At 45.4% G+C, this 16,330-nt stretch overlaps 1 protein-coding gene across 1 annotated transcript in view; it reads left to right on the forward strand.

Annotated features, from left to right (window-relative positions):
• Positions 1-16,330, forward strand: part of LOC112626100 (UPF0577 protein KIAA1324) — a 71,186-nt gene that overhangs the window by 40,555 nt on the left and 14,301 nt on the right. The window contains exons 3-4 of the mRNA XM_025387912.1: positions 8,124-8,244; positions 10,720-10,912. Coding sequence (XP_025243697.1) covers positions 8,124-8,244; positions 10,720-10,912 — 314 coding nt within the window. The remainder of the gene's footprint in view (positions 1-8,123; positions 8,245-10,719; positions 10,913-16,330) is intronic.

Here is a 16,330-nt window from a genome sequence, read left to right on the forward strand (position 1 = left end):
TTTTTTTTTTTTTTGACAGTCTCGCTCTGTTGCCCAGGCTGGAGTGCAATGGTGCAATCTCGGCTCACTGCAACCTCTGCCTCCTGGGTTCAAGCGATTTTCCTGTCTGGGATTACAGGCGCCCGCCACCACACCAGGCTAATTTTTGTATTTTTTAGTAAAGATGGGGTTTCATCGTGTTGGCCAGGCTGGTCTGGAACTCCTGACCTCAATTACAGGCGTGAGCCACTATGCCCGGTCCAGATTTTTATTTTCTTTTTTATTCTAGTCTGTATTTTCATCTTTCCTGCACTTAACAGGTATTACTTTGATAATTAATTTTTTTTTTTTTTTTTTTTTTTTTTTTTTGCGACAGAGTCTCGCTTTGTCGCCCAGGCTGGAGTGCAGTGGCGCGATCTCGGCTCACTGCAAGCTCCGCCTCCCGGGTTCCCGCCATTCTCCTGCCTCAGCCTCCCGAGTAGCTGGGACTACAGGCGCCCGCCGCCTCGCCCGGCTAATTTTTTGCATTTTTAGTAGAGACGGGGTTTCACCATGTTAGCCAGGATGGTCTCGATCTCCTGACCTCGTGATCCGCCCGCCTCGGCCTCCCAAAGTGCTGGGATTACAGGCGTGAGCCACCGCGCCCGGCCTACTTTGATAATTATTATTAACTAAGATGTGCTATTTTGAAAGAAAAGGGGCCGGGTGTGGTGTCTGAGGAGGCTGAGGCATGAGAATTGCTTGAACCCGGGAGGCAGAGGTTGCGGTGAGCCGAGATCGCGCCACTGCACTCAGCCTGGGCAATAAGAGCGAAACTCTATCTCAAAAAAACAAACAAACAAACAAAAAAAACGAAAGAAAGAAAAGGGGAAAAAGATGGAAGGAAGGACAGATTTCCACGTTGGTACCAGTATAAAATAGTAAGTTCTTGGAAATGGAAGGAATCTTAGAAGTTGTCTAATCTTAGAAGTCCAACTGTCTCATTTTACAGATGAGGAGACTGAGGGTAGAATGAGTCAAATGACCATCGAGGTCATTTGTTCCTAGTATCAGAGACTGCTTGTTTTAGTTCACCACTCGCCCTCGCGTCCTCCGAGGACCTTCGCAGGCTGGGGAGTGCCCATGTTAATCCCCAGAGGCCCCATTTGAGGGGCTTTCCAGCCAGTCTCGGCCATCCGTTGCAGTCATCGTTGGCCAGCTGGGCTGGAGAAGTGCCCTGGCAGGAAGAAGGAGGCTGGTAGGACAGTAGACCTCACTGCCACCTGGTCACCTTGTGCTTCTCTCTTGGAGAGTTGTGACCAGTCATCCCCGTCTTCTTAGTTCTGCTGTTGCAGGGGTTATTTCGAAGCAACTAGGCTAAACGTCTGTGGGACCTGGCTTGTCCTGGCTTTCAAACCACCATCACTTGGAAGAGAAACAATGTGGTTTAATGGTTAGTCAGATCAGAGTTAGAGATGTGTTGCTGTTTTTGCCACAGTCCTTAGACACCAAGACCCTGCTCTTGAGAAATAGGGGCAAGCAACAGCTTGCAATGGTAACTAAATCTCTTTGGGATGTGTGTTTATGGTCTGTCTCCTCCCCATCCCATCCTTGCTAGCACACTCCCCACCACATACACATAAAAGCTCTAGAAATCCACAGGTTTTAAACACCACTGCTTCACCAGAACTTAGCACATAACAGGCCCTCAGTACGTGCTTATTGAATGTGGGATGAGTGAACATTATTTTCTTAGAATGTAGAAGAACAGACATATTCCAAGTTAACAATATCTTCTGAGATATTGTTCCTGAGCTATAAAAACATTTTATATTTTATAATAAAATAAAAAATAAAATATATGCCAAGACATTTAAACACTTTAATTCTAAAAGAACAGAATGTTTGAAAAAAATTAGCGCTTAATATTTATTTGCACAACTACAATGCAATGTGTTTGAAAGTTGTCAATAGTGAACAAATAAGTGTGAGGGACCCACCACAGCCCGGGTATGTCCAGTGACACTGCCACAATGTGCACTCTGCCTGCTGCCTTCCACTCCTCCCTCTTGGTGTTTCTGAGTTTGGCCAATCATATGGATGATAATTAAAATATTTTTGGAGGGTGTGGTGACTCATACTTGTAATTCTAGCACTTTGTGAGGCCAAAGTGGAAGGATTGCTTGAGTCCAGGAGTTCAAGACCAGCCTTAGCCACATAGCAAGACTCCATCTCTACAAAAAAATTTTTTTAATTAGCCAGATATAGTGATTCACACCTGTAGTCCCAGCTACTTAGGAGGCTGAGGAGGGAGAATCACTTGAGCCCAGGATGTTGAGGCTGTAGTGAGCTGTGATCACACCACTGCACTCAAGCCTGGGCAACAGAGTAAGACACCATCTCTAAATATATATAGATTTATATTTTATAAAAATATTTTTTATTTTGGAGATATTTCTCTAATTTAGACTATTAGATCATCAGGCTTCTGCCTTCTGGAGTATTCAATAGAATAACTCAGAGATTGGGCATGTTCTGTAGGACCTGTGGTATCACCTTTTTTTAAAAAAAAAAAAAATTAAAGTTGTGGTAAAATATACATAATAAAATTTACCAGCTTAACCATTTTTAAATCTACGGTTCAGTGGCATGAAGTACATTCACATTGTTGTGCTACCATCGGCACCACCATCGTCATTATCCACAGAACTGTCTTACAGAATTGAAATGCTGTACTCATCAAACAGTAACTCCCCATCCTGCTCCCCCAGCCCCTGACAGACACCATTCTTTCTGTCTCTATGAATTTGACTACTATATACCTTGTATAAGTAGAATCATACAGTATTTGTCTTTGTGACTGGCTTATTTCACTTGGCATAGTTTTTATGTTTTTATTCTGTGGAGTTTGGTTGGGGGGCTCCAAGGTCAGCCCTAGGTAGAACTGGGAAGTAAGGAGGGGCCTTATCCCCAGCTGCCCCACTTTCCTGCCCCATCCCTCCCTCAGTTCCCACCCACCTGAGGTCCCTGCTTAGTGGCTAAATGTCTTCTTCCCCCTCATCCCATCTTCCACTTATCCGCAAAGAGCATCTGATTGGCCTAGTGTGGGTCATGTGTCCACCCACGGCAGAGGAAGGTGGGCCACCTCACTTGCGATCCCATCAAGACTGTATATAATAAGGAGGCAATAGTTCCTCCCAGAGAGGTGCTACTGTCAGAAGGGGGGTGGACACTAGGTAGGCACAAACAATAGATGTCTTTGTTGAACCTCCAACAAGGTTCAAAGTGCCTTTCCGCCTTCCCATTGTACACGGCTTTGGACTTGGGTCCCTTCCCCTTGGGCGTTGTTTGCAAAGTTTTTTATGGGCTTGGCTTTCCTTGCAAAGTTTTTAGCAGCTTGAGAGCCACTGCTGAGCCCCAGACACAGTTTGTAAGTGTGATAGGAGCCTACACAGGCTGCTTTCAAACACCAGCAGCCTTGAAAACAGATTCTGGACTCAGATAGCCTGGGTGCAATCCTGGTTTGGCAGTTCCTGGCCGTATGGCTTTGAGCAAGTGACTTCGCCTCTCAGTGAGTCAATTTTCCCATCTGTAAAATGGTAAAATAATTTGCCATTGGATTGTTTTGAAGATTGGAAAACCTACTGTGTGATGTGCTTGACCTACATCATCTTAATCATGCTCACAGGGGGCCCTATCGCACATGGGGAAGAGGCACTCCCTCTCTGGGCAGGTGCAACCTTCAATAGGGCGTACCACCTAACATGCAAGGTCTGAGCTAGAATCCACCCTCCACTCATGCCCTGAGCTAGGTAACCTATGAAGAGCCTGCATAACGATACAGCAGCCCAGCCCCTGTATGATGCAGAGGTTTGTATATCCCCATTTTTCAGTGAGTCAGCTATGGCTTAGGGAGGTCGAGCGCCACGTGGGAAGGGGTTGTGGGATTCATTTGCCTGTTTACTTAGGGCACATGAAAGAGGCTAACCCAGTGCCTAGGACTCTCCTTCCACCTGAATTGTGGACCACATCTCTGTCATCAGCTAACCAGCTTAAACCTTATTCGTCTTCCACAGTGGATGGTAACAAAGTACAGCTCTAGCATCTAACCCATAGATTACCTCCAATCTCTAGTCTTTAAACGGTTCCTTTTTTCATTTGAGGCAGGGTCTCACTCTGTCATTTGGGCTGTAGTGGCATGATCATGGCTCACTGCAGCCTCAACCTCCCAGGCTCAGGTCATCCTCCCACCTTGGCCTCCTGAGTAGCTGGGACTACAGGCACATGCCACCAAGCCCGATGAACTTTTGTATTTTTAGTAGAGATGGGGTTTCACCATGTTGGCCAGGCTGGTCTCAAACTCTTGACCTCAAGTAATTTGCCTGCCTCAACCTCCCAAAGTGCCGGGATTACAGGTGTGAGCCACTGCACCTGGCCTCTAAACTGTTACTTTGATAATCATTTTTAAAAGTAAGAGATACTATTTTGAAAGCGAGTGGTGGGAAGGTAGAAGGAAGGACAGATTTCCATCCAGGTACCATCTTGATTTGACAGTTTTCTTATTTTTTAGTCATTTCAGCAGTCCATTTAATACCTAGACAGTAAGGACTAAAAGTATTGTGAGTCTGAGTGAATTCTTCTAGAGCTGAGAGATCAGTGTTACCGACAGATCGGTCAATACAGGCAAAGCATATTCCAGTTTCAGGGTTTTTTTTCCTCTTCCTTCACTTGTGCCCAGGACTATTACATGGCTGGGTGGTGCTAGGGAAGGATGCACTAACTAAAGGTCCCCACCCCCTCATTTCTAAACCCTTCCTTTATTTTCCTGATGAACAGACAGCACCCACTGCCTGCTGTGTCCCATTTAGCAGTGTAATTTGGGTGTGCGTCATAGAATTGTGCACAGGGAGGAGGAAGGAGTTACGTGCTGGATGTATATACTGAATGTGTTTATGTGCTCCTTTGTAGACCTGCACTTTATGCAAATTATATACTTTCAGACAGATCACTGAGTAAACTGAGGTACTGTCAGGGAATTGATGTGTTCGCAGAACACTGAATGTAATTGAGGAGTCCTGCCAGTTCTATCCCTGATTTAACTCTCTCTAAGCTCATGTCTTTTTTTTTTTTTTAGACAGAGTCTCACTTTTTTTGCCCAGGCTGGAGTGAAGTGGCGTGATCTTGGCTCACTGCAACCTCTGCCTCCACTTCAAGTGATTCTCTTTCCTCAGCCTCCTGAGTAGCTGGGGTTACAGGCATGTGCCACTACACCTGACTAACTTTTGTATTTTTAGTAGAGACAGAGTTTCACCATGTTGGCCAGGCTGGTATCAAACTCCTGACCTCAGGTGATCCACCCACCTCGGCCTCCCAAAGTGCTGGGATTACAGGTGTGAGCCACTGTGCCCAGCCCTAAGCTTATGTCTTGAATGGTGTGACCTCAAAGTGTAGTTCAGATTTGAAACAGGTGTATTAGAGCCAACCACCTTGAATGATGTAAATATCCCCAAGTGGCATGAAGTAAATGAGCACATATGGAAAGGGAAATTTTCTTAGGCTTGAAACCACCATTTCCTCAGCAAACCTCCCACCTGAGTGGGACCCAGGGGACATCAAATGAAAGACGATGAAAAGTAACGGATTTGGCCCATGTGCCTCCAAGAGGCCAAATGCAGTCAGAATGAACTGAGATGATCTTCGAACAGATTAGATATTTTAACACCAATTCTCATGCCTCAGAAGCGAGCCTGGCTGCTGGCAGACAACCAACACTGTCATGTTTAATTTTTAGATTTGGCTGTTAAATTTGGCCCTGTGTGAGTCTGTGTTTGATCAGAGTCTATAAGGGTGGAGGATTCCTGCTGGGAAGGCCTGGTTTCTAGCTCAGTGACTTATAGGCTGTGTGACCTTGGACAAGCTATCTCGCCACTGAGAGTCTAATTTCTCGTCTGTACAATGAAGGAAACAACTCCTGGTCTACTTGCCTTATAGGGAGTCGTGCAGATCAAACAAGATGGTATTTGGGAACTGTGAACACACTACACAAAAGACCAGCATGAATATGTTCACGAGCACCGCACAGTCCTTTCTGCCTTGCTCACTCAATTCTCCATTTAATTTATACACAGTGGACTTTACCCCTCATTCTTGCAGCAAAACCCTTTTGAGAGTATCATTTTAAGAAGTGGATTGACATCACATATGCATAGTTGCCCTATTTATCCTCAGAGTCCTCTGAGATGAGGAAAAGACAAGAATTTTAGGAAAAATAGACCCAGAGAGACGGTAGCCCAAGGGCACAAAGAATTCCCATCCTGATATTCTTTCTTTCCTAGATGACATTGACATCTACATCCAAAGCCAAAGATTCTGGTCAAAAGTTAATCTCTTGGCTGGGCATGATGGTGCACATAGTGGTTCCTGTAGTCTCAGCTACTTGGGAAGCTGAGGTGGGAGGATCACTTGAGCCCAGGAAGTCAAGGTTACAGTGAGCCATGATCACGCCACTGCACTACAGCCTGAGTGACAGAGCAAGAGACTGTCTCAAAAAAAAAAAAAAAAAGAAAAGAAAGAAAGAAAAGAAACTACATCTTTACTATATTGCAACAAGTCTGAAACACCACTGCTTCTAAGACACGATTTTTTTAATGTGTCACAAAGAAAGAAAAAGCTCTATCCCTTGAAACATAACACAATGCTTCCTTACTGTGTCAATTTTAAGAAACGTCTTGATTTCATAGACGTTAGATGTGGAAAAAATACGCATCTTGGAATAGATGACATGCAGTGTGTTTACCTCTCCCCAAAAATAAAGCTTTTTCCTTTTGGTGCTGACGCATTATTAGATTAGCAAACTTCAAAACTGTTGTATTTTTTGTCTTAGCTCCTTGACGTTGTACATGTTATGCAATCATGCTTTCACGTGGGTTAAGGGGGAAATTAATTCTATTTTTCTTATGGATACAGTAATACAAAGTACCTCTGGGCTTGAATATAGTTTTAGGTAAGTGCAGATTGTAAAATACTTGTTAGAGCCAAAATCATCACTAATTCCATGGTCTGTTGTTTATTACCAGATTTAAAGGAGGAAGAAATGCTTAAGGGCATTTGGCACATCAATTGTGTTTTCTTTGTTCTGAGTAGAACTGTTTGTTGTTGTTGTTTTACTTAATGCTTGATTTGATTGTTTTGTTTTTATCCCATTTATTTTTAGCTCAGGTAAAACAATTAAACTCTGAGTTTCCCATTGCACAGACGAATCAGGGATGAACAGGCTCAAGTGAGAGCACATCACCTGCCTCGGCCAAATATAATATTTTCATAAAATGCAATTGGGAATTCATAGTCTTTCTGAGTGGAAAGGAGCATAAGAAACACAAGGAAATAGGGCCAGGTGCAGTGGCTCATGCCTGTAATTCCAGCACTTTGGGAGGCCAAGGTAGGAGGATCACAAGGTCAGGAGTTTGAGACCAGCATGGCTAACATGGTGAAGCCCCGTCTCTACTAAAAATACAAAAATTAGCCTGGTGTGGTGGAGGGCACCTGTAGTGTCAGCTACTTGGGAGGCGGAGGCAGAAGAATTGCTTGAACCTGGAAGGCAGAGGTTGCAGTGAGCCAAGATGATGCCACTGCCCTCCAGCCTGGGCAACAGAGCGAGACTCCGTCTCAAAAAAAGAAAAAAAAAAAAAAAGGAAAAAAAAAAAGAAACACAGGGAAATAGAAATACATACCACTTCTGTAATGAGGCTTTGTAAATTTTTTGTGGACTAAGGCTTCCATTTAGAACATCCTTCCATTTAGAATGTCCTCGTTCATAAATGCTACACTTTAGAATAAGAAAAACTCCACCTATTTCTAGCTTGTTCCTTAGTTACCTTCCCACATTCCTCTGCTCCATAAGGATATTACTTAAACATAACAACAAAGACAGTCACACACAAAAATGATTTCTAGGGACTAGACCGTGGCTGGGTGGAAAGGAATGATCCAAATCATTGTAGTTCTTCTACTCGGCTCATAATCATCAGCTCCCTGCCGGGGGTCCCAGGGCCCATTTCTGAGAGGATGAGCATCAGTAGCCATGTGCTGGGCAGGAAGTGGGTGGGAAACTCTTAATGTTTGATCACTGCTAATGCACATTTTGCCCACTGTTCTCTCCCCTGCAGTCTGAGTACCACTATGAGTACACCGCGTGTGACAGCACGGGTTCCAGGTGGAGGGTCGCCGTGCCGCATACCCCGGGCCTGTGCACCAGCCTGCCCGACCCCGTCAAGGGCACCGAGTGCTGTAAGCAGCTGTCCTGCTCAGGGCCTCCCTGTCACTCAGCTTTGGTCTCTCCCCCAAGTCTCCTGCCATCCAATCTGGGCCCTTCCTGGCAGAGCAGCTGCATTAAGGAATCAGATCTTTTCCCCAATTAGTCCCCACATCCCAGACCCTTATGAGATTTGGTGCAGAAGTATTTCATGAATGCAAACTGGATATCTGAATTTGCTTTCATTTTTTAAAGGAATTTAAATCCCATCAGTGGATACAGCATAAGCAACGCCAGCTGTGTGCACTCAGATATTCTTTTCTGTTTGCATACATTTTCATTTTGCCTGTGTATGTCTCTCCAATCTATACTCACTCATCAGCCACAATCAGTCATTAGGAAAGATTGAGATTGCTTTCATTCTTAAAAAGGAAGTCAGAGAGGCTAAATTTCTGCAGAGACATCCTTTAAAATGCTCCAGGCATCACTTCAGGGGACAAGGATCTTCCTGACTGTGGATCTGATTGTGCAATAGGAAAAGCAGTGGCTTGCCGCAGCCCCAGCGCCCGCCTCTGTAATTCTGCAGTCACAACTTTTCTACAATTGGCAGCTTTTTCCCCTGCATTATTATTTTAGGAATGCAAAGGGAATAACAAGAAAAACCAGGCACTAGATTTAAGGAATTATTTGAAGAGTTGGAAAGGAGTTTGAAGATACTTAAATTCTCAGATCAGCTTAGTACAGTACCTGGTTGAGTAAGTGACCAAATAAATACTTGTTAAATTAATGACTGGATATTGCTGAGACCTGAGCAGAACTGAGGTGTGACTAGTGGAAACAAATGAGCCATCTTCACTGAACTCTGCTGAACTCTGCCGACTTCAGTGAATCCCACTATGTGTAAGCACCATGATGTGCACATGAGGTGTGAACTGCAAAGACAAATAAGGCCCAGTCTCTGCTTTCAGAAGCTTAGGTGGTGGAAAGTGCAGACATTCATTCATTCACTCATTGTTTCAGAAACATTCATGAAGCTCCCAGTCTGTGCCAGTCACTGAGCCAGCCATCCCCGGAGTAGCGCAGAGCCTAGTGTAGTTTCTCATATATGATATGAGAAAGAATGAGAGTTACAAATATTTAGGGATCAGGCGTAGCTGGGAGGGCCACATGAGCAAAAACTTAGATGTGGATGAAGAGTGACACATTTGAGGAAGAGCTTGTGGTCCAGGGTAGAGGCAACACAGAGAAGGTGATGGATGGGGTTGAGGTGGAGAAGAATTTGTAGTGGGAGGTCAAGCTGGGAAGTTAGGCTGGAGGGAAACCGTGGAAAACTGAGTGCCAGGCCAAGAGCATACTTCTAGAACCAAAAGGGGGTACCTGTTTATTTTTTTAAATAAGGAGAGTAATAGTACATATGTGTTTTACGTTTTATTTTTTAAAGACAAGGTCTCACTCTGTTTCCTAGGCTGAAGTACAGTGATGCAGTCGTAGCTCTGTGTAGCCTTGACCTCCTGAGGTCAAGCAATTTTCCCACCTCAGCCGTTTGAGTAGCTAGGATTACAGGCACACGCCACCACTCCCAGCTACTTTAAACATTTTTTTTTTTTTTTGTAGTGACAGAGTCTCACTGTGTTGCCCAGGTTGGCCTCAAACTCCTGGGCTCAAGTGATCCTCCTGCCTTGATCTCTCAAAATGTTGGGTTTACAGGCGTGAGCCATTGTGCCTGATCATATCAGTGTTTTAGAAAGGTATCTCTGACCACAGAATGAGCAAAAATAATAATAGGGAACTATTTAGGAGGATATTGCAATGATTGAGTTAACAGGTCATGGGAATCCCACCTAGCACGGTGACAGTACAACCAGAAAGGCAGAGGCCAGAGGCTCAAGGGAGAAATTCAAGGCTGAAGAGCCATATGTCGTTCAGAGGGGTCAGCACAAGAGACCTTGGCATCCTCTTCACCAGAGAGCTCTCAGAATGGTCAGGGCACCTCTCCAAAGGAAATGAGTGCCAGGGACAAGCCCAAAGTCCCACAGCAAGGCAGAGTATCCATGGCCCTAGATCTATTTTTTTTTATAACAGCTTTATTGGTATATAATTTATATGCCATGAAATTCATTCCTTTAAGGATAAAATTCAGTGGTTTTTGGAATATTCACAGCAACCATCATCACTCTTATTTCACATTTTAATCATCCTACAAAGAAACCTCATATTATTAGCAATCTCTCCCCAGGCGCCTCCCCGCAGCCCCTGGCAACCACAAATCTACTTTCTGTCTCCATGGCTTCGCCTCTTTTGGCCATTCCATACAAATAGAATCACACATAGCAAGGAATATCACCGCTGAAAAAAAAAATTTTTTTAAGAAAAATAAAATAAAATCACACAGTAAATGCCACGGCCCTAAACCTTAGTGGGCCAAACTCCTAGATCCCAACCCAGCACTCCTCCCTTCAATTGCTCGAAGCGTGACCTCACTGCCCCGCCTTGTCTCTGCCATTTTCCAGCCTTCTCTTGCAACGCCGGGGAGTTTCTGGATATGAAGGACCAGTCGTGTAAGCCATGCGCTGAGGGCCGCTACTCCCTCGGCACAGGCATTCGGTTTGATGAGTGGGATGAGCTGCCCCATGGCTTTGCCAGCCTCTCAGCCAACATGGAGCTGGATGACAGTGCCGCTGAGTCCACCGGGAACTGCACTTCGTGAGTTTGCACACACACCCACCCCATCCCCAGCCCACTGGGGAAGGGGCTGCAGGGCACACTGGGCAGCCTCCTCCATGGCCCCTCAGGCTAGGCAGGGAGGATGGAGGGAAGAGGAAGCCAGGCTGCCAGGGTGAGGCCTGTAGCCATGCCCACAGGACCGGTGGATGTGACTCTGCCTGGCCCACTCTTACTGGCCTAAACTTACCAGTGATGGACAGGCATTTGTGGGAGGTAAAAAACATGGGAAAATAAGAGAGTGGACAAAGGGACAAGGGTTAAATGGCCCAGTCTATTTAAAACAAAACCCAATTGGAGCTGGGCACAGTGACTCGCCCCTGTAATCCCAGTACTTTGACAGGCTGATGTGGGAGGATTGCCTGAGACCAAGAGTTTGAGACCAGCCTGGGAAACATAGCGAGACCCCGTCTCTACAGAAAGTTAAAAAATTTGCCAGGTGTGGTGGTGCATGTCTATAGTCCCAGCTACTCAAGAGGCTGAGGCAAGAAGATGACTTGAGCCCAGGAATTCAAGGTTAGAGTGAGCTATGATCACACCACCATACCCCTGGATAACAGAGCAAGACCCTGTCTCAATTAAAAACAAAAACCAGCTGGGTGTGGTGGCTCATGCCTGTAATCCCAGCACTCTGGGAGGCCAAGGCGGGTGGATTACCTGAGGTCAGGAGTTCAAGACCAGCCTGGCCACGGTGAAACCCCATCTCTACTAAAAATACAAAAAATTAGCCAGGCATAGTGGCAGGCGCCTGTAATCCCAGCGACTCGTGAGGCTGAGGCAGGAGAATCGCTTGAACTGGGAGGCAGAGGTTACAGTGAGCGGAGATCGTACCATTGCATTCCAGCCTGGGTAACAAGAGCGAAACCCTGTCTTTAAAAAAAAAAAAAAGAAAAAGAAAAAGAAAAAAAAAGGCCGGGCGCAGTGGCTCAAGCCTGTAATCCCAGCACTTTGGGAGGCCGAGACGAGCGGATCACGAGGTCAGGAGATCGAGACCAGCCTGGCTAACACGTGAAACCCCGTCTCTACTAAAAAACACAAAAAACTAGCCGGGCGAGATGGCGGGCGCCTGTAGTCCCAGCTACGCAGGAGGCTGAGGCAAGAGAATGGTGTAAACCCAGGAGGCGGAGCTTGCAGTGAGCTGAGATCCAGCCACTGCACTCCAGCCTGGGCGACAGAGCAAGACTCCGTCTCAAAACAAAAACAAAAACAAAAACAAAAAAACAAAAAAAAGAAAAAGAAAGAAAGGAAAAGAAAAACGAAAACCAAAAAAACACAACTGGATTCCACCACGGAATTTTGGATCAGCCAATATACTTTCTCAGCTTAACTGGAACACAATATGCAAAGCTTGGGTATTTTCCTGGCTTGGGTGCTAACTTTTTTTTTTTTTTTGAGACAGAATCTCACTCTGTCACCCAGGCTAGAGTGCCGTGGTACCATCTCAGCTCACTGCAACCCCCAGCTCCCAGGTTCAAGCGATTCTCCTGCCTCAGCCTCCTGAGTAGCTGGGATTACAGGTGTGTGCCATAATGCCCAGCTAATTTTTTTTTTTTTTTTTTTTTTTGAGACAGAGTCTTGCTCTGTCGCCCAGGCTGGAGTGCAGTGGCCGGATCTCAGCTCACTACAAGCTCCGCCTCCCGGGTTCACGCCATTCTCCTGCCTCAGCCTCCCGAATAGCTGGGACTACAGGCGCCCGCCACCTCGCCCGGCTAGTTTTTTGTATTTTATAGTAGAGACGGGGTTTCACCGGGTTAGCCAGGATGGTCTCGATCTCATGACCTTGTGATCCACCCGTCTCGGCCTCCCAAAGTGCTGGGATTACAGGCTTGAGCCACCGCGCCCGGCCGCTTTTTTGTATTTTTTAAGTAGAGATGGGGTTTCACCATGTTGGCCAGGCTGGTCTCAAACTCCTGACCTCAGGTGATCCACCCGCCTCAGCCTCCCAAAGTGCTGGTATTCCAGGCATGAGCCATTTTGGGTGCTAACTTCTAAAACTGATTCTGTCTAGCCTTTGCTCAGTGCTGGCTGAAATCTTCCAAACGCTGTGAGACCCCAGTAACTAGAAAATTTTCTTGGAAAGCTCAGTCCAGGGTGCTTGGAGAACTGGATATCTATTTCAGATATGTATTTTGTAGGCCCGGCACTATTCTGGATGCTTTACGTATGTTATTTTCTCTAATTCTCACAAGAACCCTGTGAAATAGGCATTACTATTTCTATTACAGAGACGAGGAACTGGAAGCTCAGCAAGGTTATGACCTGCCCTTTGTTATCTGGCTTACAGCTGGCGAGACTGAAATTCAAACCCAAGCTTCCACTGCTCCATAATGCCACATTCAAATAACATTTATTACGGGCAAGGCAATATTGGGTCTTAGGGAGCGAAAATAGGGGCGATATGGGGATGTGAAAGGCAGTCGTATTGTTCCTTATTAAATATTGACAGTGAATACAGGAGGAAAGTAAATGAAAGTTTCATTTATACCCAAACAATCAAATGGATAAAAAGAACTCAAGAATTGTATTACACTCGGATTTCTAAAAACTGGGAGCAATGTCTCCCATTCCTATACTTAAATCTTGTCTAAGCCAAGCAGTGGCTATGTAATCTGTAGTCCAATTTTAATGTTATGTTATTTTAGAGTTCAATTTGAAGTGTCAAATTCATTAGCATGACGACACTGGAGGCAGAGATAAAGCTAGAGAGCTTTAAAGCTGGAAGGAGCAGGAACGTGTGGGTTAAGACAACCAACCCCCATTTGAGTCCTAATGGAGACTGTCATTAGGCCCTGGACAAGGTGCAGACCTGGCTCAGTCAGTTCCTAGCCATGTAAAGGAAGGATGTATTCTCGCTCTGGGGACTGCACCGAGAGTCCAGAAATCATTATCTCTCAGCAAGCCAGGATGTGGGCGGGTGAATAACAACTTGTGTTTCCGCAGCACGGACTATTTCAGGGCCTGCATCTTAAGGCATCCCACGACATCCCTGGGAGGGAGGAAGAGGATATTTCTCCCTCAATGGAGAGGAAATGACCATCTGGAGAGGTTTTTGTGGTTTTCCCGTCATCCCTCAGAAAGGCAATAATTGAGCTGATACCTAGAGCGCAAGTATTTGGCTTTCCTATTCAGCTGTGCAACTACCCAAATCCTGCCTGCTCTGCCTCAGGAGACTCCAAGCTGGTCTCCTGCTTCCATTCCCAGCCTCCTCCAGGCCTGTCCACTCAGCAAGAGCCAGATTCATCTTTCTTTTTTTCTTTTCTTTTGTTTCTTTTCTTTTTTTTTTTTTAGAAACAAAGTCTCACTCTGTCACCCAGGCTGGAGTGCAATGGCACAATCACAGCTCACTGCAGCCTCAACCTCCCCGGGCTGAAACCTTCCTCCCACCTCAACCTCCCACGCAGCTGGGACTGCAGGCACACGCCACCACACCTGGCTAACTTCTTGTTTTTTCTAGAGACAGGGTCTCAGTACGTTGCCTAGGTTGGACTCAAACTCCTGGGCTCAAATGATCCTTCCACCTCGGCCTCCCAAAGTACTGGGATTACAGGTGTGAGCCACTACACCCAGCCTCATCTCCTTAAATCCGGTCACAATAATTTCCTGCTAAAAACCCTAGATTCAATGGCTACCAATTGCTTTTGGGACAATGTCCACTACCTTCCCACAGCCTGCAGGGCCCTGCTGCCCTGCCCTCTGCCCATTTCCCCAGTCTCTCCCAAGTACCTTCTGTCTTCACTTGCTGTGTTCCAGCCACACTGACCATCGCACTCCTTACCCTCAGGGCATTTGAACATGTGACTCTCTGTCCCCTCTTCTATGACTCCTACTTAACCCTCACGTCTCTACCTAAAAATCATTTCCTCAAAGAAACCATCCCTGACCCCATAGACTCCTGTTACACGCTCTTGTATCATCCTGAATTTCTCCAATGGCACTTATCACCGTCATTCCTATGTGATTGTGTGATTAGTTAAGCTGCTGTCTCCTCAACTAGAAAGCGAATGCAAGCCCCAAGCGGGAAAGGATCATACTTGTCTTGTTCATCACTGTGTCTCCAGCATCTAACATAGTGTCTGGCCCAAAATAGACAAAATAAATAATTGGGGACAAAACAGACCAGCTGAATGGAGTCTCCATGGCAGGATCCTGAGCCTTCAGGGATCCTCCATGGGTTGTAGGTTGATGTCCCAGGGCTAAGGTATAGGCAACAGTCTGAGATCAGAGACTAGCATAAGCTAAGGGAACAGGAGTGATGTGGGAGTAATAGAAAGAACGTCATATATTAGTGGAAAAAATTGAGCAGACGCTCAAGGACTGTGACAGTGAAACAAGAATGAGAGAGAAATGTAAACATTAAAAATGAAAAACATTATATGCAGATCACAACTGGATGACCTAGGGTAAGTTTCCTAAGCACTTCTGGGCTTCAGTTTCTTCATTCTACAAATGATGATAAAAATAGTACTCTAATAGGTTGAGGTAAGGATCGATGAGATGATACTTGTAAAGAATTTAGAGCGATGCCTGACACTAGAAATCAATCAAAACATGTTGTTATTATTGAATATGAAATGTCTTCACCAGGGGCAACTCTGACAAAAATCAGAATTGAGATGCACTTTGCAAGTGTAACCCACTTATGGCATCTTTTTAATTATTCATCAAACCTCAAGAGTTATTTATAGCTGATGTCGTTGAGCACATGAGCATTAAAGGTTATCTCTTTCCACAAGGAGAAATCAATGCTATTAAGTTAGCTGGAATATTTTGGATAAGCTCATGTTATATGTTTTCGTTTTGAGAATAACACTGACTGTCAAAGAGCTGAAAATAACCATGTTGTTCTGGCAAATACAGGGGGGAAATCTGTGGACTAATCTGAGGTTCCTTTAACTGGCTATTATTATTATTATTATTATTATTATTATTATTTTGAGATGGAGTCTCGCTTTATCACCCAGGCTGGAGTGCAATGGCACGATCTCGGCTCACTGCAGCCTCCGCCTTCCGGGTTCAAGCAATTCTCCTGCCTCAGCCTCCTGAGTAGCTGGGATTACAGGCATTCGCCACCACACCCAGCTAATTTTTGCATTTTTAGTAGAGATGGGGTTTCACCATATTGGTCAGGCTGGTTTCCATGGTCTCGAACCCCTGACCTCAGGTGATCCCTGCCTCAGCCTCCCAAAGTGTTGGGATTACAGGCGTGAGCCACCATGCCCACCCAACTGACCATTACCAAGCAACTGGAAACCTGGGCTGGTCTCAGGCAAAACAGTGCAATAGTGTGATGGTGTTTGATTACCTGTTTCCACGTTCAACTCTTTAACCCCGCACGTCCCCACTATGTGCCAGGCCCAGGCTGGTACTGGGAATACTTTAGTGAGCAAGGTAAATTTGGTC

Source organism: Theropithecus gelada, chromosome 1 (genome assembly GCF_003255815.1).
Source record: "Theropithecus gelada isolate Dixy chromosome 1, Tgel_1.0, whole genome shotgun sequence".
Lineage (NCBI taxonomy): Eukaryota > Metazoa > Chordata > Mammalia > Primates > Cercopithecidae > Theropithecus > Theropithecus gelada.